This window comes from Arachis ipaensis, chromosome B05, assembly GCF_000816755.2.
Source record: "Arachis ipaensis cultivar K30076 chromosome B05, Araip1.1, whole genome shotgun sequence".
Lineage (NCBI taxonomy): Eukaryota > Viridiplantae > Streptophyta > Magnoliopsida > Fabales > Fabaceae > Arachis > Arachis ipaensis.
The window spans coordinates 92,039,934-92,065,976 of NC_029789.2; the positions used below are offsets into that span (position 1 = coordinate 92,039,934).

Genomic DNA, 26,043 nt, shown 5'->3' on the forward strand with positions numbered 1-26,043 from the left:
AGAAGAAGAAGAGTAAATGGAGGAGATGGATGGCTGTGTGTATTCGGCCATATGGGTGGGATTGGGTGGGAGAGATGTTGAATTTTGAAGGAAAGTGGGTGTTTGGATGTGAGTGGTAAAGAGTTAATAGGGAAGAGTGTTTATTGGGAATAGATGATGATTGAGAAGAGAGAAGAGAGTGAGTGGAGGTGGGTGGGGATCCTGTGGGGTCCACAGATCCTGAGTGGATCCTGTGAGGTCCACAAATCTTGAGGTGTCAAGGCATTTACATCCCTGCACCAATTTAGGCATGCAAAATGCCCTTGCACACAACTCTGGGCATTCAGCGCCAGGTTGGTGCCCATTTTGGGCGTTCAACGCCCATTTGCTGCCATTTCTGGCGTTGAACGCCAGAACCATGCTTGTTCTGGGCGTTCAGCGCCAGGATGCTCCCATTCTGGGCGTTCAGCGCCAGAACTATGCTCTGTGCTGGCGTTTGAACGCCAGACAGATGCTCCTCCAGGGTGTGATTTTTCTTCTGCTGTTTTTGATTCCGTTTTTGAATTTTTTGTATATTTTGTGACTCCACATGATCATGAACCTAATAAAACATGAAAAAAACAATAAAAAAAAGAATTAGATAAACATTGGGTTGCCTCCCAACAAGCGCTTCTTTAATGTCAATAGCTTGACAGTGGGCTCTCATGGAGCCTCACACATATGCAGAGCTTTGTTGAGACTCTCCAACACCAAACTTAGAGTTTGTTTATGATGAGAGAGAAAAACACAAAAAAAAATGCAATGCATGAAATTTTTAGATCAAAATATGTGATGCATGCATGAATGCTATGAATGTCAAGATGAACACCAAGAACACTTTGAATGTCATGATGAACATCAAGAACATAATTTTGAAAAATTTTTTAATGCAAATAAAACATGCAAGACACCAAACTTAGAATTCTTTAATGCTTACGCACTAAGAATTCAAGAATGCATATGATAAACATGAAAAGACACAAAACAAAAAATCATCAAGATCAAACAAGAAGACTTACCAAGAACAACTTGAAGATCATGAAGAACACTATGAATGCATGATATTTTCGAAAAAAAAATGCAAGGTGCATATGCAAGTGACACCAAACTTATAATGTGACTCAAGACTCAAACAAGAAACACAAAATATTTTTGATTTTTATGATTTTCTAATTTTTTTGGATTTTTATGTTATATTTTTCGAAAATTATATGAAAAAAGAAAAAAAATAAGGATTCCAAAATTTTTAATATGAATTCCAGGAATCTTGCCATGTTAGTCTAAAGCCTCAGTCCAAAAGAATTTAGACATGGCTTTACAGCCAGCCAGGATGCAACATATAATTACATGGGCTGGAGTGATTAGTTGAATACCAATCCCAAAGTAGTTTGGGTATGGCTTTACAGCCAGATATGATTCAACATATTTCATGAAACACTAGAATTTATTCTTAAAAATTTTGAAGCCATAGAATAATTTATTTTTTTTTGAAAACATTTTTATTTTTTTCGAAAACAGATGAGAAAATTTTAGAAATATTTTTGAAAAGTTTTTGAAAATAAAATAAAAAGAAAATTACCTAATCTGAGCAACAAGATGAACCGTTAGTTGTCCAAACACGAACAATCCCCGGCAACGGCGCCAAAAACTTGGTGCACGAAATTGTGTTCCATGTTCTTTGTACTTGTGTGAGAGTAACAATATATAATTGTATTGAATCCTCATTATGGCTCTATGTGTGGACACAACTCCGTACAACTAACCAGCAAGTGTACTGGGTCGTCCAAGTAATACCTTACGTGAGTAAGGGTCGAATCCCACGGAGATTGTTGGTATGAAGCAAGCTATGGTCCAAGATTCTGGTTAGGAGATCTAAGAGATATTCGTTCTAGCTTAATTCATGTAGAACGGAAGTGTTTGTCAGGCACGCGTTCATAAGGGAGAAGGATGATAAGCGTCACACATAATCATCACCTTCATCACGTTCTTGAGTGCGAATGGATATCTTAGAAGCGAAATAAGAAGAATTGAATAGAAAACAGTAGTACTTTGCATTAATCTTTGAGGAACAGCAGAGCTCCACACCTTAATCTATGGAGTGTAGAAACTCTACCGTTAAAAATACATAAGTGAAGGTCCAGGCATGGCCGAGATGGCCAGCCCCTCTGATCTAAGAACTAGACGTCCCAAGATGATCCTAAGATCCTAAGATGATCAAAAAGATGCCTAAGACAATAGTAAAAGGTCCTATTTATAATAAACTAGCTACTAGGGTTTACATGAGTAAGTAATTGATGTACAAATCCACTTCCGGGGCCCACTTGGTGTGTGCTTGGACTTGGGCTTGAGTGTTATACGTGCAGAGGCCATTTGTGGAGTTGAACGCCAGTTTCTGTGCCAGTTTGGGCGTTCAACTCTGGTTTTGGATCCTTTTCTGGCGCTGGACGCCAGATTTGGGCAGAAGGCTGGCGTTGAACGCCAGTTTACATCGTCAATTCTTGGCCAAAGTATGGACTATTATATATTGCTGGAAAGCCCTGGATGTCTACTTTCCAACGCAATTGAAAGCGCGCCATTTCGAGTTCTGTAGCTCCAGAAAATCCACTTTGAGTGCAGGGAGGTCAGAATCCAACAGCATCAGCAGTCCTTTTTCAACCTCTGAATCTGATTTCTGCTCAAGTCCCTCAATTTCAGCCAGAAAATACCTGAAATCACAGAAAAACACACAAACTCATAGTAAAGTCCAGAAATGTGAATTTAACATAAAATATATTAAAAACATCCCTAAAAGTAACTAGATCCTACTAAAAACATACTAAAAACAATGCCAAAAAGCGTATAAATTATCCGCTCATCAGTGAGTAACTAAGTGCAAATAGTATAGAAATCCACTTTCGGGGCCCACTTGGTGTGTGCTTGGGCTGAACATTGAAGCTTTTTCGTGCATAGGCTGTTCCTGGAGTTAAACGCCAGCTTTAGTGCCAGTTTGGGCGTTTAACTCCAATTCTGGTGCCAGTTTGGGCGTTTTACGCCAAGATGTTTTAGGCTGGTTTTGTACGCCAGTTTGGGCCATCAAATCTCGAACAAAGTATGGACTATTATATATTGCTGGAAAGCCCGGGATGTCTACTTTCCAACGCAATTGAGAGCATGCCAATTGAGTTTCCGTAGCTTCAGAAAATTTACTTCGAGTGCAGGAGGGTCAGAATCCAACAGCATCTGCAGTTCTTTTTCAGCCTCTGAATCAGATTTTTGCTTAGGTCCTGATGAGTATTTTGGTGAAAAATAAATTTCCTCCAAAACACACAAATCTAACCGGCAAGTGTACCGGGTCGTATCAAGTAATAAAAACTCACGGGAGTGAGGTCGATCCCACAGGGATTGAAGGATTGAGCAATTTTAGCTTAGTGGTTAATTTAGTCAAGCGAATCAAGATTTGGTTGAGTGTTTTGTGATTTGCAGAAATTAAATTTCATGGAAGTAAAGAGAACAGGGAATTAAAATGCTGAATCTTAAAGAACACGAAATTAAATAGCAGAAACTTAGAATGCAAGAAATGTAAACGGCTGGAATTGAAAAGGGAATTGGGGATTGGATTTGCAGAATTTAAACAAGGAAAAGTAAATTGCATCAAGCAGAGAAGTAGAAGAAGGTTTGGGTTAGATTGGATCTTGAAGCAGAAAAGTAAATGAACATGAAAACAGTAAACAGAAAATGTAAAATTGGGAAATTAGATCTCAGGACCCAGAGACTAGAAAACCAAGTCTAGATCTCAATGCCTTCCTAGATCCAACAAGAAATTGTAATTGAAATTGAAAGCAATAAAACTGAGAGGAAGAGAAGTGAATTCTCCTTCCCCAAGACAAAGAAATTAAAGATCACTCAATATCCAAAGCTCTCCGAAAACTATTATGAAAATTCCAAAAGAAAGCTCCCCGAAGAACTTGAATTCTATCATATTTATACACTTTCTTCCAATGATCTTCAAGCCTTGAGTTGGGCCTTTGCTCTTGGTGGAATTGGGTTGAAAGAGGCCTTGGTTGATTGCTCATGGAGTTTGAAGAGGAACCAAAACGAACCAATTGAACCGGGTTTGAGTTTTTCAAAAGTTGGACCAAAAGTTTGAGCAAAAGTTAGGGGGCTAACTTTTGCCCAAACTTTTCATATCAGCAGCTATATCCATCTGATACCAACGTTGGTGCCAAAGTTAGGGGTCTAACTTTGGCCCTAACGTTGGCCTTACCTTGTGCACTTGTGGCGCCAACGTTAGCCACCAAGTTAGGGGCTAACGTTGGCGCAAACTTTTGGTGCCCAGGGGTGATTTTCATGTGCCAACGTTAGCCACCAAGTTAGGGGGCTAACGTTGGCGCAAACTTTTGGTACCCAGGGAGTGATTTTCATCATGCCAACGTTAGCCTCCAAGTTAGGGACTAACGTTGGGGCTAACTTTTCACCCAAAAGTTTGTGCAAAAGTTTGAGGCTAACTTTAGGTCTAGCTTTTTGCTTCCTGGTTCAATTTCACTTATTCCATTGTCTTCTTTTTACTCCTAGCTATTCCTTCATGCTTCAACCTTTCTCCAAGCTTTCTTCACCTATCATTAATCAACCAAACACATCAAAGCTATGCTTAAAATCATGAGATATTCATTCTTTCATAACATGTGACAATTATAGTATAAAACCTCATGAAATAGCATGAATTCATACATGGTTGATTAAATCAAAGGAAACATGAAAATCTACCTAATTGGCTTGCTTGTAGCTCAAGAAAATGCATAATTCTAATGAAAACAAAAGAAAAAGACTAGTTAAAATAGGCTAAGATGACTTGTCATCAGGTCCCTCAATTTCGGCCAGAAAATACCTGAAATTACAGAAAAACACACAAACTCATAGTAAAGTCCAGAAATGTGATTTTTGAATAAAAACTAATAAAAATATAATAAAAAGTAACTAAAACGTACTAAAAACTATGTAAAAACAATGCCAAAAAGGGTATAAATTATCCGCTCATCACAGCACCAAACTTAAATTGTTGCTTGTCCCCAAGCAACTAAAAACAAAATAGGATAAAAAGAAGAGAAAATACAATAAATTCCAAACTTATCAATGAATTTAGTTCCAATTAGATGAGCGACACTTGTAGCCCTTTTTGCTTCTGAACAGTTTTGGCATCTCACTTTATCCTTTGAAGTTCAGAATGATTGGCATCCATAAGAACTCAGAATTCAGATAGTGTTATTGATTCTCCTAGTTTAGTATGTTGATTCTTGAACACAGCTACTTTATGAGTCTTGGCCATGACCCTAAGCATTTTGTTTTCCAGTATTACCACCGGATACATAAATGCCACAGACACATAACTGGGTGAACCTTTTCAGATTGTGACTCAGCTTTGCTAGAGTCCCCAGTTAGAGGTGCCCAGAGCTCTTAAGCACACTCTTTTTGCTTTGGACCACGACTTTAACCGCTCAGTCTCAAGCTTTTCACTTGACACCTTCACACCACAAGCACATGGTTAGGGACAGCTTGATTTAGCCGCTTAGGCCAGGATTTTATTCCTGTGGGCCCTCCTATCCATTAATGCTCAAAGCCTTGGATCCCCTTTTTTTGTTTTTTCATATATTTTTTTTGCAAGCTTTGTCTATTCACTGCTTTTTCTTGCTTCAAGAATCAATTTTATGATTTTTCAGATTATCAATAACATTTCTCTTTCTTCATTATTCTTTCAAGAGCTAACAGTTTTAACATTCATAAACAACAATATCAAAAATATGCATTGTTCAAGCATTCATTCAGAAAACAAAAAGTATTGCCACCACATCAAAACAATTAAACTAATTTCAAGATAGAATTCGAAATCATGTACTTCTTATTCTTTTGCAAATAAAAACATTTTTTCATTTAAGAAAGGTGAAGGATTTATAGGACATTCATAGCTTTAAGACATAGATACTAAACACTAATGATCATGTAATAAAGACACAAACAGAGACAAAACATAAAGTATAAATTTCGAAATACAGAAAAATAAGAACAAGAAAATTAAAGAACGGGTCCACCTTAGTGATGGCGGCTAGTTCGTCCTCTTGAAGATCTTATGGAGTGCTTGAGCTCCTCTATGTCTCTTCCTTGCCTTTGTTGCTCCTCCCTCATGGCTCTTTGGTCCTCTATAATTTCATGGAAGATGATGGAATTCTCTTGGTGCTCCATCCTTAGTTGCCCCATGTTGGAACTCAATTCTCCTAAGGAGGTGTTCATTTGCTCCCAATATTTTTGTGGAGGAAAGTCCATCCCTTGAGGCATCTCAAGGATTTCTTGTTGAGGAATTTCCTCATGCTCTTGTTGAGGTCCATGAGTGGGCTCTCTTGTTTGCTCCATCCTCTTCTTAGTGTTGGGCTGTCCTCATCAATAAGGATGTCTTCCTCTATGACAATTCCACCTGAATTGCATAGGGTACAGATGAGATGAGGGAAGGCTAACCTTGCCAAAGTAAAGGGCTTGTCCAGCACCTTGTAGAGTTCTAGAGGTATGATTTCATGAACTTCTACTTCCTCTCCATTCATGATGCTATGGATCATGATAGCCCGGTCTATTGTAACTTCAGACCGATTGCTAGTAGGAATGATAGAGCGTTGGATGAACTCCAACCATCCCCTAGCCATGGGTTTGAGGTCAAGCCTTCTTAGTTGAACCGGCTTGCCTCTTGAGTCTCTCTTCCATTGAGCTCCTTCCACACAAATGTCCATGAGGACTTGGTCCAACCTTTGATCAAAGTTGACCCTTCTAGTGAAAGGATGAGGATCTCCTCTCATTTTTGGCAAGTTAAATGCCAACCTTACATTTTTCGGACTAAAATCCAAGTAATTCCCTCGAACCATTGTGAGCCAATTCTTTGGGTTTGGGTTCATACTTTGGTCATAGTTCCTAGTGATCCATGCACTAGCATAGAACTCTTGAACCATTAAGATTCCGACTTGTTGAATGGGGTTGGTGAGAGCTTTCCAACCTCTTCTTTGAATCTCATGTCAGATCTCCAGATATTCACTCTTTTTGAGCTTGAAGGAGACCTCGGGGATCACCTTTTTCTTGGCCACAATTTCATAGAAGTGGTCTTGATGGACCTTTGAGATGAATCTCTCCATTTCCCATGATTCAGAGGTGGAAGAAATTGCCTTTCCCTTCCTCTTTCTAGAGGTTTCTCCGGTCTTAGGTGCCATTAGTGGTTATGGGAAAATAAAAAGTAGAGCTTTTTTCACACCAAACTTAAAAGATTTGTTCGTCCTCGAGCAAAAGAAGAAAGAAGGGAGTAGAAGAAGAAGAAATGGAGGAGATGGAGGGTAGTAGTGGTTTCGGCCAAGGGGGGTAGTAATGTGTATGATGTGTGAAATTGAAGGTAGTGAGGAGGGGTATTTATAGGGTAGGAGAGAGAGGGAATTCGGTCATGAAGGGGTGGGTTTGGGAGGGAAATGGTTTGAATTTGAATGGTGGGGTAGGTGGGGTTTTATGATGGATGGATGTGAGTGGTGAAGAGATTAGGGAGAAGAGGGTAAGATTTGATAGGTGAAGGGTATTCAGGGAAGAGTTATGGATGGGATTGGTCAAGGGTATTTGGGGAAGAGTGTTATGGAAAGGTGTGAAGAGGAGAGAAGAAAAGGTGGGGTAGGTAGGGATTCTGCTCCCTACACCAATCTGGCGTTCAAACACCCTCTGTGTGCCAATTCTGGCGTTAAACGCCAGCTCTGCTACCTTTCCTGGCGTTAAATGCCAGTCTGCTGCCCCTTTCTGGCGTTTAACGCCAGCCAGACACCCTTTTCTGGCGTTAAACGCTAGTCTGTCTGCCATTTCTGGCATTAAACGCCCAGAGTGCTGCCCATTCTGGCATTTAACGCTCAGAATGCTGCCAGGCTGGGCGTTAAATGCCCATTCTGCTATCCTTACTGGCGTTTAAACGCCAGTAAGCCTGTCCTCCAGGGTGTTCTATTTTTGATGCTGTTTTTCATTTTGCTTTAATTCTGTAGCTGTTTTTATGACTTCACATGATCATCTACCTAAAGAAAACATAGAATAACAGTGGAATATAATTAAATATAATTAAGTAACATTGGGTTGCCTCCCAACAAGCACTTCTTTAATGTCAATAGCTTGACAGTGAGCTTTTAGAGAGCTTCACAGAGACTCAGAGCTTGATGATGGCCTCCCTACACCAAACTTAGAAGTTGAGTGTGGGGGCTCTATTTGACTCTGTACTGAGAGAAGCCTTTCATGCTTCCTCTCCATGGTTACAGAAGAAGATCCTCGAGCCTTAAACACAAGGTAGTCCTTATTCAATTGAAGGACTAACTCTCCTCTGTCCACATCAATCACAGCTCTTGCTATGGCTGGGAAGGGTCTTCCAAGGATGATGGATTCATCTTCATCCTTCCCAGTGTCTAGGATTATGAAATCAGCAGGGATGTACAGGCCTTCAACTTTTACTAAGACATCCTCTACAAGTCCATAAGCCTATTTCCTTGAATTGTCTGCTATCTCTAGTGAGATTCTTGCAGCTTGTACCTCAAAAATCCCTAGTTTCTCCATTACAGAGAGTGGCATGAGGTTTATACTTGAACCAAGGTCACACAGAGCCTTCTTAAAGGTCATGGTGCCTATGATGCAAGGTATTAAGAACTTTCTGGGATCCGCTTTCTTCTGAGGTAATTTCTGTTGAACCAAGGTATTCAGTTCATTGATGAGCAATAGAGGTTCATCCTCCCAAGTCTCATTACCAAATAACTTGGCATTAGCTTCATGATTGCTCCTAGATACTGAGCAACTTGCTCTTCAATAATATCTTTATCCTCTTCAGAGGAAGAATACTCATCAGAGCTCATGAATGGCAACAGTAAGTTCAGTGGAATCTCTATGGTCTCTGTATGAGCCTCAGATTCCCTTGATTCCTCATTAGGGAAATCCTTAGTGGCCAGTGAATGTCCATTGAGGTCTTCCTCACTGGAATTCACTGCCTTTCCCTCCTCTATAGGTTCGGCCATGTTGGACGTGTTTATGGTCTTGCACTCTCTTTTTGGATTCTCTTCTATATTGCTTGGGAGAGTACTAGGAGGAGTTTCAGTCACTCTTTTACTCAGTTGACCCACTTGTGCCTCCAAAATTTCTAATAGAGGGCCTTGTTTTAGTCATGAAACTGAGAGTGGTCTTAGATAGATCAGAGACTATGGTTGCTAAGTCAGAGTGGCTCTGCTTAGAATTCTCTATCCGTTGCTTAGAAGATGATGGGAAAGGCTTGTTATTGCCAAACCCATTTCTCCCACCATTATTATTGAAGCCTTGATTAGGCTTCTGTTGATCCTTCCATGAGAAGTTAGGATGATTCCTCCATGAAGGATTATAGGTGTTTCCATAGGATTCTCTCATGTAATTCACCTCTTCCATTGCAAGATTCTCAAGGTCATAAGCTTCTCCTTCAAGGGAGGCTTCTTTAGTACTGCCTGATGCAGCTTGCATTTCAGTCAGACTCTGAGAAATCATATTGACTTGCTGAGTCAATATTTTGTTCTGAGCCAATATTACATTCAGAGTATCAATCTCAAGAACTCCTTTCTTCTGAGTCATCCCATTATTCACAGGATTTCTTTCAGAAGTGTACATGAACTGGTTATTTGCAACCATTTCAATGAGTTCTTGGGCTTCTACAGGCATCTTCTTCAGATGAAGAGATCCACCAGCAGAGTGATCCAATGACATCTTAGACAATTCAGACAGACCATCATAGAATATACATATGATGCTCCATTCTGAAAGCATGTCAGAAGGACACCTTCTGATCAATTGCTTGTATCTTTTCCAAGCTTCATAGAGGGATTCACCTTCCTTCTGCCTAAAGGTTTGGACTTCCACTCTAAGCTTGCTCAATTTTTGAGGTGGAAAGAATTTGGCCAAGAAAGCATTGACCAACTTTTCCTAAGAGTTCAGGCTTTCTTTAGGTTGTGAGTCCAACCATATCCTAGCTCTGTCTCTTACAGTAAAGGAGAAAAGCATAAGTCTGTAGACCTCAGGATTAACCCCATTGGTCTTAATAGTGTCACAGATTTGCAAGAATTCAGCTAAGAACTGATGAGGATCTTCCAATAGAAGTCTATGAAACTTGCAATTCTGCTGCATTAGAGAAACTAATTGAGGCTTAAGCTCAAAGTTGTTTGCTCCAATTGTAGGAATTGAGATGCTTCTTCCATAGAAGTCGGAAGTTGGTGCAGTAAAGTCACCAAGAACCTTCCTTGCATCTCCACCATTGTTGTTATTTTCGGATGCCATGACTTCTTTTTCAAAAATTTCTGTTAGGTCCTCTCCAGAGTGTTGTGCTTTAGCTTCTCTTAGCTTCCTCTTTAGAGTCCTTTCAGGTTCAGGATCAGCTTCAACAAGAATGTTCTTATCCTTGTTCCTACTCATATGAAAAAGAAGAGAACAGAAAAGAATAGGAATCCTCTATATCACAGTATAGAGATTCCTTTATGTGAGTAGAAGAATAGAATGAAGAAGGGAGAAGAAGGAGAATTCAAACACAGAGAGAGGGGGAAGGGTTCGAATAATAAGTAGAGAAGTGTTAGTAAATAAATAAAATAAATAGAAAGAGATGAGAGGAAGAGAGTTTTCAAATTTTTAAGAAAAGAAAAATATTTTTGTTTTTATTTTAATTATTGGTTAGTATTTGAAAATATTAAAAGAAATAAAATAAAATTAAAACTTAAACCAATTAGTTAATTAAAAAGAATTTTGAAAAAAAGGTTTAGTTATTTTCGAAAATTGGAGAGAGAAAAGTAGTTAGGTGATTTTGAAAAAGATATGATTGAAAGATATGATTGAAATTTATTTTGAAAAAAATTTGAAAAGGAAATTAAAAATATTTAATTTTTGAAATTAAAGTTGATTACTTGACTAACAAGAAACTAAAAGATATGATTCTAGAATTTAAAGATTGATCCTTTCTTAATAGGCAAGTAACAACTTGAAATTTTTGAATAAAAACATTAATTGTTAGCATTAATTTTGAAAATATGAAATAAAATTAAGAAAAAGATTTTGAAAATAAATTTTGAAGAATTTTCGAAAAACAGGAAAGAAAAATGAAAAATATTTGATTTTTGAAAAAGATTTGAAAAGATAGAATTTTTAAATTGAAATTTTGACTTGACTAACAAGAAACAACTAATTTTAAAAATTTTTGACCAAATCAATTCAAAATTTCGAAAATTATGAGCAAAATAAGGGAAAGATATTATTTTTTATTAAATGAGAAAAACAACTAAATGATGCAAAACATAAGAAATTAAAATCAAAACAACTAATGCATGCAAGAACACTTTGAATGTCAAGATGAACACCAAGAACACTTTGAAGATCATGATGAACATCAAGAACATATTTTTGAAAATTTTTAAGAAAAGAAAGATATGCAAGACACCAAACTTAAAAATTTTTAAACCTTAAACACTAATAATTCAAAAATGCACAAGAAAAACAAGAAAAGACACAAAACAAGAAAAATTAAAGATCAAACAAAGAGAATCATCAAGAACAACTTAAAGATCAATGAAGAACACAATGCATGAATTTTCAAAAATTTAAGAAAGATTAAAACATGCAATTGACACCAAACTTTAAATTTGACACTAGACTCAAACAAGAAACACAAAATTTTTTTGGTTTTTTATGATTTTATTAAATTTTTTTTTGTATTTTTCGAAAATTATTTTGGAAAAAGAAAATAAAGAAATTCAAAATTTTTAATAAGAATTCCAGGAATCATGCAATGTTAGTCTATAGCTTCGGTCCAAAAGAATTAGACATGGCCAGATGGCTAGCCAAGCTTTAAGTGAAAGCTTCGGTCCAAAAGATTAGACATGGCCAAATAGCCAGCCAAGCTTTAGCATGAAACATACAAGCATGTCAATGAAAAGTGAAAGCCTCAGTCTAAAAGATTAGACATGGCTAAACAGCCAGCCAGGCTTCAACATATCTTATGAAACTCTCGAATTCGTTCTTAAAAATTCTGAAGAAGAAATAAATTTTTTTTTGAAAATTTTTATGAATTTTTCGAAAACTAAATATATATAATTTTTTCTAATTTTTTGAAAATTAAAAATAAAAAGCTTAAACATAAAATAAAATTACCTAATCTAAGCAACAAGATGAACCGTCAGTTGTCCAAACTCGAACAATCCCCAACAACGGTGCCAAAAACTTGGTGTGGGAAATCGTGATTCACACTTTTCACATATCCGCACAACTAACCAGCAAGTTCACTGGGTCATCCAAGTAATAAACCTTACGTGAGTAAGGGTCGATCCCACGGAGATTGTCGGCTTGAAGCAAGCTATGATCATCTTGTAAATCTCAGTCAGGCGGATTCAAATGGTTATGAGGTTTTGATAATTAAAAGATAAATAAAACATAAAATAAAATAAAGTTACTTATGGGATTCATTGGTGGGAATTTTAGATAAGCATTTGGAGATGCTTTGTTGCTTCTGAATCTCTGCTTTCCTATTGCCTTCTTCCAATCATGCGTGCTCCCTTCCATGGCAAGCTGTAGGATCCTCTCAGTGAAAATGGTCCTCTACGGTTTCTGCACGGCTAATCAACTGTCAGATTTCTCGTCTCGGATGAAAAATACCAGGTACAGCTACCGCATGGCTAATCATCTGTCGGTTCCCGCTAGCATCAGAGTAGGATCCATTGATCCTTTTGCACACTGTCACTGCGCCCAACATTCGCAGGTTTGAAGCTCGTCACAGTCATCCCTTCCCAGATCCTACTCGGAATACCACAGACAAGGTTTAGACTTTCCGGATTCCAAGAATGCTACCAATTGGTTCTAGCCTATACCACGAAGATACTAATCTCACGGACTCGGTCTGTGTATTAGATATCCAAGAGAATATACTCCAGCTGTCGTCCAATGACTACGTTGAACATCATGTAGACCGCTTTGTGGTTGTCAGGCACGCGGATCTTGGCTAAGCGAGTAACGAAGATTGGGTGATTGTCATGGGTCACCCCTTCATTCTGACTTAACTGAATTAAGTACGAGAGTATATCTTGGAGAAGAAGTAGGCGTGAATTGAATAGAAAACAGTAGTAATTGCATTAATTCATGAAGAACAGCAAAACTCCACACCTTAATCTATGGGGTGTAGAAATACCACCGTAGAAAATACATAAGTGAAAAAGGTCTAGATATGGCCGTGAGGCCAGCCTCCAAATGTTCCAAGATGAAAAGTATGATAAAAGATGATAAAAAGTTCCAAATACAATAGTAAAAAGTGCTATTTATACTAAACTAGTAACTTAGGTTTATAGAAATTGAGTAACTAAGTGCAGATAGTGCAAAAATTCACTTCCGGGGCCCACTTGGTGTGTGCTTGGGCTGAACATTGAAGCTTTTTCGTGCATAGGCTGTTCCTGGAGTTAAACGCCAGCTTTGGTGCCAGTTTGTGCGTTTAACTCCAATTCTGGTGCCAGTTTGGGCGTTTTATGCCAAGATGTTTTAGGCTGGATTTGGACGCCAGTTTGGGCCATCAAATCTCGGGGAAAGTATGGACTATTATATATTTCCGGAAAGCCCAGGATGTCTACTTTCTAACGCAATTGAGAGCACGCCAATTGGGCTTCTGTAGCTCTAGAAAATTCACTTCGAGTGTAGAAGGGTCAGAATCCAACAACATCTGCAGTCCTTTTTCAGCCTCTGAATCAGATTTTTGCTCAGGTCCCTCAATTTCAGCCAGAAAATACCTGAAATTACAGAAAAATACACAAATTCATAGTAATGTCTAGAAATGTAATTTTTGAATAAAAACTAATAAAAATATAATAAAAAGTAACTAAAACATACTAAAAACTATGTAAAAATAATGCCAAAAAGGGTATAAATTATCCACTCATCAATAATTGTTAGTGGGTATTTGTGATTTCCAATTAAATTACAATTTGAATATGTCTTTAGTTAGTGCATACCATGTGTTTGATGAAATGTTTCCTTTGATTATGGAGTAGTTTTCTATACTCTTGGCCTAGGCTAAGGAAATTGGGTGAACTTGAGTCATTGGGTCTAATTAATTTGGTGATTTGAGAATCCTAGTGGTCAAATTGATACCTATTGACACCAATCTACTACTAAGACAATTAGTAATTGGATTGGGACTTATGAGTTAAGATTGATCAAGCCATTTGACATACTTCAAGCATAGAAGTAGACTTAATGAGCTTGGTTCCTCATAATTGTCAAGATATGGTTATTAGACAAGGATAGTGACCCCAATTCCCATGCCTAGCCAAGAGTTCCTTTTATTATTCTTGTTTGAAACCCAAAAATCCTAATTGCTTGATTCTTCTTATAGTTGGTTTAGTTTTTTACTTAGTTCTAGAATAGAGGTAGATTAATATGCTCCCTTACTAGATTGAATTTGCTTATACTTGGCTTTATTTGCTTTGATTTAGTTTCTTGCACTTTAGGATTTCTTGCATGTTAAGTTTAGTAGTTTAAATTCTTGTTTATGATTTCCAACCCCGGAATTCTAACCAATATTGATGCACATATTTGCCCATTCTCTTGAGGATGACTCGAAACCAATACTTTTGGTTACTTTATACTAGGGTTGACATTGTGACAACCAAATTCTAAATTTGATCGATAAGGTTACATGTTGGTTTAGAACTATACTATGACAATGACCTTTGTTGATAAAATCTAGACTGACCATAATCCTATCCATCAAATTTTTGGCGCCGTTGCTGGGAATGGTTGCAATGTATCCCTTGATATTGGTTTTGTGAATATGTGAATATTGTAGATAGTTTACTTGCTTTCATTAGTTTGTTTTTAGTTTAGATTCCTTTAATGCATGAGCTATGACTTCTAAGTTGAAAGAACCTTGTTGCACACTCGGCAAGTTAGGCGGCGGTTGGATTACACGGCTAGTGCTTCGGCCTCTCTTGAGGAACCTTCCGAAACACTAGACGGAATCGAGAGTGACTTAGAGTCCACAACTTCCTATTCCTTTGTTGGCACTACTGATATATCTTTGCATCCTACAGGTGAAAACCATATGGTGGAGCCACGTAGGATTACCTTGCACGAACAAGGAGCACCGAACCTCATTCTTCAACCATTGCAAGCTAGGTATCCGAATCTCGATCCGAACTTTGAGTTGAAGAATAGTATGATTAACTTTCTTCCTAAGTACCATGGACTACTAGGCCAATACCCCATTAGGCACTTGAGAGACTTTCAAGTTGCTTGTTCTACGGCTCGAAGGCATGGTGCCAATGAGATTGCTATCATGGTTTTTGCTTTCCCTTTCTCTCTTGAGGGGTCGGCAAAAGAGTGGTTCTACTCCCAACTGGATGAAGTGGTGACTGAATGGGACCTATTGAGAAGAGAGTTCTTAGATAAGTTCTTTCCACCGGAGAAGACCGACTATATCCGAAAGAAAATTTCTGGTATAATGCAAAAAGACCAAGAGACACTCTTTGAGTTTTGGACTCGATTTAAGAGGTTGTTGGAATCTTGTCCACATCATGAGTTAGACACTCACTTGCTCATTAGCTATTTTACTGGAGGTCTTTGTGCAGCAGATAAGAGGTTGCTTACCGCCTCTAGTGGTGGTTCCCTTTCTAAGAACAAGACGGCAGCAGAAGCATGGAGTTTGATCAATGATGCTACCGAGGCTACCCAACAAGTGAGGGTGAGGAACAATCCTTCCAAGAGTGTGGTGGAAGCACCTCCTTCCGCATCGGCTTTGACTAAAGTGCTTGAAGACATGTGATGACATGTCATTTTGTGCATGTTTTACTAGCCATTTTTACTTATTTTCATTAGGTTTCATGCATTTCTTAGGCAATAAGTAAGTTTTTGAGTGGGAATTTAATGTTTGTCTTGATTTAATCAAACATTGTTAATTTTGTGCATTATCATGAGATTTTTGCAAGAATTATGTGATTATTATAAATGATGCAAAATCTTATAATTTTGGCAAGGCTTTGATTGCATGTTTGATTGATGGCAGGTGAAAACATAAAAAGGAAAAGCACAGAAAGAGGCAGGGCAGAAGAACGTAGCACTCATTTAGAGAATGCTACGTTCTCCTGCAACTTGAATATTGGTGCCACACTCTATTTTAAAGAACGCTACGCTCTCTAGCGATGCGCACGCGTACAGGACGCTTATGCATAAAACAAGTTTTTGGAAGATCCACGTGTACCCGTGCATGACGCGTACGCGTAGGTATGGTTAGCGCTTGTTACAAGAGAGCGCTACGTTCTCTCTAAATGAGTGCCTGCGACACTTTCAAAAATTGGGATCCAAAATTTGCCACCGACGCGTACACGTGCATGACGCGTATGCATGAAAGGGGCGTTTTAGAAGAAGCACGCGGACGCGTGAACCAAGCAGCAGCGTGAAAATGGTTTTCTGAAGGCCACGCCTACGCGTGGGTGACGTGTAGCATGGAGGAGCATTGTTTGCAAGAGCGCTACGCTCGTTTGGAGAGCGCTACTAAAGGACGCGTGGGCGTGTAGCACACGTACGCGTGATGAGCACTGAACAGGCAAGGACGTACACGCGCAGGAGACGCGTACGTGTCGGTAAATGAATGTTGCGTTCTCCTTCAGAACGCTACGTTCTCATGAAGTTGCATGGAAGCACCAATACGGACCTTTCCTGACCCACTTCAACAAAGGCCAAAAAGCCCACTCCAAGTACTTGATGACTGAATTGGAAAGTGTATAAAGGGAGGAAAATTTTATTTCAGAAGGAGGCTAGTTAGTGGATTGGAAATTGGAAGGCAAGAGAGTCAGGGACTCAAACAGAAACACTCTGCACTTATTTTCTATTTTATTTTCCTTCTGTTCTTCATTTTCTGCACTTTTTATTTTTTGTTTTGTACTAGAGCAATGATGAAATAAGCTCCAAATTCATTAGGGGGAGGAGCTCTATTGTAATTCCAATGAATCAATGAAATTCTTCTTCTTCTCTATTCATTTGTGTAGCTATTGGGTATCTTCTTTTTTCATTGTGAATTACTCACTTCGGAAGGGGGTTTAATTCAGTGAATGCCTGTGTGAGCCTCGGAAGGGGAATCACTTGCATTAGAATTGGAGCTCTATCCTTCACTACTCTCTTGATCAATACTATTCGGGAAGAATTGAGATCCTGAGAGTTAGTGTGGTGATGACAAGTCATCTTATGCTAGTTTTACAATAATTCTCTTGTGCACTTTCTTGCACAATAAGTAAGTAATTGGAGTGGATTTTCATGATTATCTTGAATCAATCAACTATCATTTATTTTACATAAAATCATAGAATTTATGCTAGAATTAATTGGTTTCATGAATAATGCAAAGACCTTGTGAATTTGGTAATACTTTGATTGTTTGTTTGGTTTCTTGTAGGTGAAGAAATGAAGAAAAAGGGGAGGCCAATCAAGGGAGCAACATTCAAAGAGTGAACTTGGAGTTCACTAATACAACGCATCAAAGAGGCAAGGGATAGCATTCAAAAAGTGAACCTGGCGTTCACTTTATGAACTTTATCATGGGTTTCAAGCCTTGGGGAGGAAGCTCAGGCCAAATGCACCAAAGAAGCAAAGGGTGGCGTTCAAACTTTGAACGCAGTGTTCAATAAGTGAACGCCCAAGGAAGACCATCACGCACCAAGGAAACAAGCGCACCAAGGTGTGCAACAAAGGGTAACGTTCAAAAAGTGAACGCCACGTTCACTTAGTGAACGTTTTCGAAGAGAAAGAGCCAAGGGAAACAATGCGCGTGTCCAAGGCAGCACCCAACCAAGTGTGGCGCTCAAAATTTGAGCGTAGCATTCAATTAGTGAACGCTAGAGGCAAAAAGGCACAACAAAGGCGCACCAAGGGAGAAGTGAACGCCAAGTTCACTTTCCAAACGGAGCGCTCCACTGGAGCATGCATCTCCAACCCAATTTTATTCAAGGCCAAAATTAAAAAGCCCACTCCAAGTTTTGAAGATTGAGAATAGAAAGTGTATAAATAGAAACAAATTTGATTAGAGAGGAACCTTTTTGCTCATTTTTAGTTTTTCACTTTTAATATTCATTTGGAATTTGGGAATTGGGATTAGATCTAGTTTTCTTTTTGTTTATTCTTGTTTCTGCAACCTCTACTTTCTGTTTTGGGTTTTTAAATTCAGATTGAAGAACCCGATTGAATTTCTTGATCTGAGAATCATCTTTTGCTTTTCAGTCTTATAGTTCTGAGAATTGGAGAATTAGATTTCCATCTTCTTCTCCTTCTTCATTTCATTTCTTCTGCAATTTCTTGTCTGTTTGGTCAAGAGAGCAATTGAGATCTAGATCTGCTTTCTGATCTTGTTGCTCTTCTGCAATTTTCAATTTATCTCTTAGAATTTCACATTTGATCTAAGTTTTTCTTACTGTTTGTTTCTTCAAGCAATTTTCCATTTCTGCTTTGCTACTGAGATCCTGATCTAATTTTCTTCATCTCATAGCTCTCTGATTTACTTTAATTTGCATTTTCTAGTTCAATTTGAATCCCAACACCCAAATCCCTTGTATTCTTCAAGTAATTTATATTTCCCAGCAATTTAGATTCAGCAATTTAAGTTTTTTGCACTTTAAGTTTCAGTCATTTACCTTTCTTGCAATTTAAATTTCAGCTCTTTTACTTTCTTGCACTTTAAATTTCTACAATTTACTCCTTCTGCACTTTAAGATTCAGTCAATTCATCCTCCCCCTTTTATTTACTTTCAATTTAGCTTCTGTTAATCAAGTTTCACTCAAATCATCAAATATTCGCTTAACTAAATTGATCACCTAACTAAAATTGCTCAATCCATCAATTCCTGTGGGATCGACCTCACTCTTGTGAGTTATTACTACTTGATGTGACCTGGTACACTTGCCGGTGAGTTTTGTGTGGAATCTTTTTTCCCTCATCAAGTTTATGGCGCCGTTGCCGGGGATTGATTTAGATTGACAATGATTAAGTAGGGTGATAATCTAGATTAAGCATTTTCTTTTTCTTTTACTAAGCACACTAACTGTTTGAGTTTTTATTTAAGCTAACCTTAATATCACTCTAGCAGTAGAGTAAATTGTCTCTGGTTTCTGGTTTTGTGTGTATGACAGAAGTAAGGAGAGAGGTCTCCACCTCTTGTAACCTTGACGAGAGAACCCTCCGAAGACTAAGAAGAGAGGCAAGGGGAAAGGGAGTTGTAGGAGAATCGGAATCAGAAGGAGAGGATCAAGTGATGGAGGATAACATCCCAAATCACACTGATGGTATGGCTAACAATAATGGCCAGCCTCAGAGAAGAGTCTTAACTTCCTACACTATCCCCAACCCAAGAAATTGTGGGAGCAGCATCTTAACCCCCAATGTCCATGCCAATAACTTCGAACTCAAGCCTCAATTGATTATCCTGGTTCAAAATAATTGTCAATACAGAGGAAGTGCTGCTGAAGATCCAAACCAACACCTCTCTGTGTTTTTAAGAATTTGTGACACTATCAAAACCAATGGAATCCACCCTGACATATACAAGCTTTTTTTATTCCCATTTTCACTAAGAAGCAAAGCCACACATTGGTTAAAAACCTTCCCTAAAGAGAGCATTACCAGCTAGGATGATTTGGTTAGCAAATTTCTAGCCAAATTCTATCCACCCCTGAGAGTTATCAAGCTAAAACTGATGTTCAAACCTTCAGACAGCAGGAAGGAGAATCATTGTATGAAGCTTGGGAGAGGTATAAAGCTCTAATCAGAAGATGTCCAGAAGGAATGTTCAGTGAATGGGTGGAGTTGCAGAATTTCTATGAAGGCTTGTCCTTACCTTCAATGAAAGCTTTGGATTATTCCTCAGGAGGATCTTTGCAAATGATGAAAACTGCTCAAGAGGCACATGATCTCATAGACATGGTAGCCAACAATGAGTACTTCTACTCCTCTGAAAGGCAAGCAGCTCCAAAGAAAGGTGTATTTGAGCTTGAAGGAGTTGATATCATACTAGCTCAGAACAAACTCATGCACCAGCAGCTTCAACAGCAAATTGAATCAATGTCAAAGAGATTGGATGGATTACAACTTGTAGCAGTGAGCACAACTAACCAACCATCAGTGGTTTGGGGACTGCAGGAGGAAAATTATGAAGAGCAGCAGCAAGAGCAAGTGCAGTACATGCACAATCAAGGTCCTGGACCAAATGACTTCCATGGAGACACTTACAATTCATCCTGGAGATACCACCCCAATCTGAAATGGGGAGAGAACCAAAACCAATAACCTTGGCAAAGAAACTCAAACCAGAACAATTCCAGAAACACAAACCATCAAAACACTAACCAAAATCCATACAGAAAACCACAAAACAATCAACCTCAGCCTAACTACTATCCACCCAACAACTCATCCACTAACCAAAATAACTATCATCCACCCTCAACATCCTATAATCAACCACAACCACCCCATGAATCACAGAGGATCTCCAACTTGGAGATGATGATGGAGAAGATGATCAAGCATCAAGAACTAGCCAACAAAAACCATGAAGCTTCACTGAGGAACTTGGAGAGGCAAATTGGTTAACTGTCCAAGCAAACAATGGCTGAAAGAGCACCCAATACATTACCAAGTGACACCATTCCCAACCTCAAGGAAGAATGCAAAGCCATCCAATTAAGGAGTGGAAGAACATTGGTGAATGACAAAGAAACTAACAAGAGGCCAGTTAAAAATGATGAGGCTAGCAGCAAGGAAGAAGTGACACTCAAAGACAAGCAAGACCAAGAGAAGCTCAAGGAGAAAGAGGAACAGCCACAAGCTTCAAAGAAGGGAAAGGAAATCATAGAGGAGGAATTACAAGATCAGAGGAAGATAGTGAAGACTCACACATCTCCTCTGCCATATCCTCAAAGATTTCAGAAGGAGATCAAGTATCAACAGTTTTCCAAATTCCTAGAAGATTTTAAGAAGCTGGAGATCAACATTCCACTTGTTGAAGCTCTAGAACAAATGCCTCTATATGCAAAATTTCTCAAAGAGCTCATCAATAAGAAAAGGAGCTGGAATGAGAAGGAGACAGTGATCTTAACCCAGGAATGTAGTACAGTGATTCAAGAAGGCCTCCCACCAAAACTCAAAGACCCTAGGAGCTTCTACTTGCCTTGTACCATTGGTAACACAGTCATTGACAAGGCACTGTGTGATTTGCGCTCCAGTATCAACCTCATGCCTCTGTCTATGATGAGAAGGCTATCTATAGAAGAAGTGAAGCCTACACAGATGTCATTGGAGCTAGTGGATAGATCTCTGGTAATTCCCAAGGGGGTGATTGAAAATCTCTTGGTCAGAGTAGGGAACTTCATATTCCCAACAAACTTTGTAATCCTGGACTTAGGTGAAGAGGGGAATGACTCTATTGTATTGGGAAGACCTTTCTTGGCTACAGCAAGGGCCATCATTGATGTTGAATAAGGAGAAATGACTCTGAGGGTAAATGATGAGAAGATCACTCTGAATGTCTTCCAAGAAATACAGCACACTATTGAAGAGAAAAGCTACATGAGGGTTGAAGAAGAAGATGTACATTGGAAAGAAAAAGCCAAGGAGACACTCCTCAGCTCACCTGTGAAGTAAGAGATGGACATTGGAAAAGAAAAAGAGGAAAATGAACATGTGAAGGCTGAGAAGAAAAAGAAGGAAGAGATTGAAGATTTGATCATTGGAAAGGAAGTCCCTGACATAAAACCTAATGTAAAGAAAGAAGATCCACCAAAAAGGGGAAAGAAGAGCAAGAAAAAGGTTCCAAAAGGGTGGAAGAACAAAAGGATACCAACTGAAGGATTCTCAAAAGGGGACATAGTAAGATTGATATACCAGCAGTTGGAGATAGATCCACAAACTGATTATTACTATATTGTAAATAAGATACTCTTAGTGGAGCATATGGAGATTGATCATCAGTGCACAAGAAGAAGGCTCACAGTGAGAGGAGACAAACTGAGGCACCACATCATCAGCCACCCTAACAAGGGACCAATGTCAAGCTAGTGACAATAAAAGATCACTCCATGGGAGGCAGCCCATGATTTAATATTCTTGCTTTTATTTTAATTTCAATAATTGATGGTTCTTCTAGCATAAATTTGAGCTCTCATGAGTAGATTTGATAACTGCACACATCATTTTTGAAGCATATGCTTGATTCCTAAGTTTGGTGTGCCTAAAGGTACTCTAAAGTAGCTTTTCATGCATAATTGATCATAGAACCATTTTGGGATATATACTCATTCATTTTGTTTAAGTATATAGCCAAACCTTAAGTTTGGTGTCTATATATGCTATGAATTTCAAGAAAATCATTTTTACTCAAAGGCTCAAATTCATGAATAGAAAAACCATACATTGCATCATTTTATGAGTTTATGGTAGCATGGTGATAAACCCCATATTTAGGGTTTATCTTGTGTTGAATTTAGAGGGTTTTGTCAACCTTTCTCCCATTTATTCAATGAAATAGCATGGTTTTATAACTTCTCCTTTAATTGTGCTTAAGAGTGAAAACATGCTTTTTAGGACTTAGAATAGCTAAATTTAATTCACCTTGATTCCATTAGATGCCTTGATATGTTTGTTAAGTGATTTCAGATTTAGAAGGCAAAGATTGGATCAAGGGAATGAAGGAAAAGCATGTAAAAATGGAGAACTCATGAAGAAATGAAGGAATCGCAAAAGCTATCAAGCCAACCTCTTCGCACTTAATTGATCATAACTTGAGCTACAGAGGTCCAAATGATGCAGTTTCAGTTGCGTTGGAAAGCTAACATCAGGGGCTTCAAAATGATATAAGATTTGCCATAGTTGCTACACGTATGGTGAAGTGTACGTGCACTGTACGCGCACGCGTCGTTGCTGCCATATGATCCACTTAAAGCAATACGTGGCCAGCAAATTCTAAAGCCTTGTGGGCCCAATCCAACTCATTTCTGATGCTATTTGACCCAAGGATTGAAGAGGGATGAGACATCTAGTCATTAGTTTAGTTTTATTTTAGTTTTATCATGCTTTAGGTAATTTTTAGAGAGAGAAGCTCTCACTTCTCTCTAGAATTAGGATTAGGTTTTAGATCTAGATCTAGCTCTTCTTCTCTCTTCTAATTTTCCTTTGCCTTCCTTAATTGTTCTCTTATAGTTGTAGAATTCTTCTTCTCTTGTAATTCCTTTGTATTGTTAGTTGTAGTTTAAGAACTTTCTTTTGTAGATCTACATTTCTTCTTCAATGCAATTGGTATGTTCTTTGTTGTTTCATGATTATTTTCCTTTTCTATTGTTGATCTCTTGCTATTCTAGTTAGATCTCTCTTTAATTCTTACAATTGATGTTGTTTACTTTATTCCCCTTATGTGTTTGTTAAAATGCTTCTTTTAGTTATGAGTTTACTTTTCTATTGTTTTGCCTTTCTATTGTTAATCTCTTACTTTTGTAGTTGTAGATTCCTTTAATTCTTGCAATTTACTATGCTTTCCTTTTGTGCCTTCCAAGTGTTTGAGAAAATGCTTGGTTAGATTTTAGAGTAGATTTTAGTGCTCTTGGCTTGGGAAGGTAACTTAGGAACTCTTGAGTTACTAATGCCCAAGTGATTGACGATTGGGAGCCATTAACGCTAGATCTCACTAATTGATTTGGTGGAGAACTAGGACTTATGGTCTTGGATTGACATAGCTCACTTGACTTTCCATTATTAGTTAGAGGATGACTTAGTGGGTTGATCATTGCCAATTCTCATGCTGTGGTTAGTGATAGGGATAGAGATCCTTGACCACCAACCCTTGCCAAGGCCTTTTTAGCTATTAGTTTAATTCATTGCCATTTACTTTTCATGTCTCTTATCAAAAACCCCAAAACATACTTCATAACCAATAACAAGACACTTCATTGTGATTCCTAGGGAGAACGACCCGAGGTTTCAATACTTTGATTTATAAATTTAGGGGTTTGTACTAGTGACAAATAAATTTTTGTATGAAAGGACTTTTGCTTGGTTTAGGAGCTATATTACAACGAGATTTCATTTGTGAAATTCTAAACCACACAAAAGTCTAATCATCACATGGTAGCAAATAAAATGTTCCTTATAAGGAATATACCAACTATGACAGATATTCATTGGGTTTTATATGGATCACTTAGAAGAAAACAAGTTTGGTGTTCACCAAATTTTGTTCAATTTCTAAGGGGCATGGTTGTTTATTCATAAATGAGGAACACATAGCAACATTTTTTTTATATATATTACACCACCACACCACCACCGTATGAAACTTAAAGTTTGAGCTCACTATTGCCTTGATTCACGTGGATAGGAGTGAAGGAGATTGAGAAAAAGACAAAAGAATGCATGCATTTTCGGTTGTCACAAAAGGAGGAAAGCAAGTCACATGTGCATGCTTGGGGAAGCACAACGCTACAGGAACCAGCACCTAGAAGGCCGAACCATGTGCCCAATGGAGGAGCAATCCTTGTCTTCAACCATCTCCACATGCAGGCCATCCATTTAATGGATCCTCAACAATAATTTGCTCAATCCTCACCCTTCATTACCACATAACCGAACCTATGCCTCCCTCCAACATTGCCTTCCTTTTTATAAATTGGTAGTAGCACTTTTCAATCTCACATATCATTACTTTCTTCATACATTCATCCCAAACACGTTGCATCATCCTTCTCTCACCCAAAGACATCACACAACACCTTACTTCCCATTCCTTCCATCTTAAACCGTACCAAAACCAAATTTCATCCTTTATTTTCCCTTCTTTCCTTCCTAATTCATGGCTTCATCAAGTTCCAGAAGAAGGAAAGGAAAGGAACCAGCTGTAGCCGAACCACCAACCTATGATACCAAGAGATTTAAGTCTCAATTTCATGAATCAAGGTATTATAGGCTAATGGAATCAAAGAAAGTCATTCCAGAGATGGGGTTCAGACTGAAAGATGGAGAATATCCCATCATGAGAAGAATAACTGTAGAGAGGAGATGGAAACTTCTATGTGAACCTCTCACAGACATAAGTGCAACCATGATAAGAGAGTTCTATGCAAATGCTGTGAGGTCAAGCAAGACCAACCCTCCCTACAAGAGCTATGTTAGGGGGGTTGAGGTAGATTTCAGCCCATCATCCATCATGAGAGTCTTGCATATAAAAGTGATAACCTATGGAGAACCCAGCTTTGATGACAGAATGCAAGGTGAAAATGATCCTGATGAGATACTAAGTGGTTTATGCCCTGAAGGAAAAGACTGGAAAATGGACTCGGAAGGAAATCCAAGCTGCTTGAAGAGAATGGATCTCATACCTGAAGCCAAAGGGGAGGAGAAATCAATATCCCACAGCTCATCGCGGATAGCATTCAAGAGATGGTTGAGGATACTGGCAAATCAAGCAAGCTTGGCCACCCAAGTACCATTCTGAGGCTTTGTAATAGAGCGGGAGTACTCTTTGAGGATGCAGATACAGATCGGGTAATAGAAGGCAGAGGAATCACCAAGCAAAAAATGGATGGTGTCCCTGAACTCGAAGAGGAGAGAAGAGCTCAAGGAAGAAGGAGGAGACCACAAGTGGAAGGGGAACAAGCTTCTGGTGCAATGGACTTAAGCCAAATGCAAAGAGCCATTGAAGAAATGTCTCAACAATACATGAGAGCACAGGAGCAACAACAGGAGCAATACTTGAGGCAACAAGAGCAGAATTTGAAGGATCGTGAGCAACAATAGCATTGGCAGTAGCAAATGATGGAGAAGTAAGAAAATTTCCAGCTCAAAATGTTGGATCAACAGAGAGAGTTTCAAGCAAGAATTCTGGAGGGACAAAGGGAACTGATGAGCGGATAATTTATATGCTTTTTGGCATTGTTTTTAGTATGTTTTTAGTATGTTTTTAGTATATTTTAGTTAGTTTTTATTATGTTTTTATTAGT

At 38.5% G+C, this 26,043-nt stretch overlaps 1 protein-coding gene across 1 annotated transcript; it reads left to right on the forward strand.

Annotated features, from left to right (window-relative positions):
• Positions 20,120–21,538, forward strand: LOC107640764. Its single transcript, XM_016344263.1, has 2 exons — positions 20,120–20,252; positions 20,775–21,538. Exons 1-2 carry the CDS (start codon positions 20,120–20,122, stop codon positions 21,536–21,538), a joined length of 897 nt encoding a protein of 298 aa, XP_016199749.1.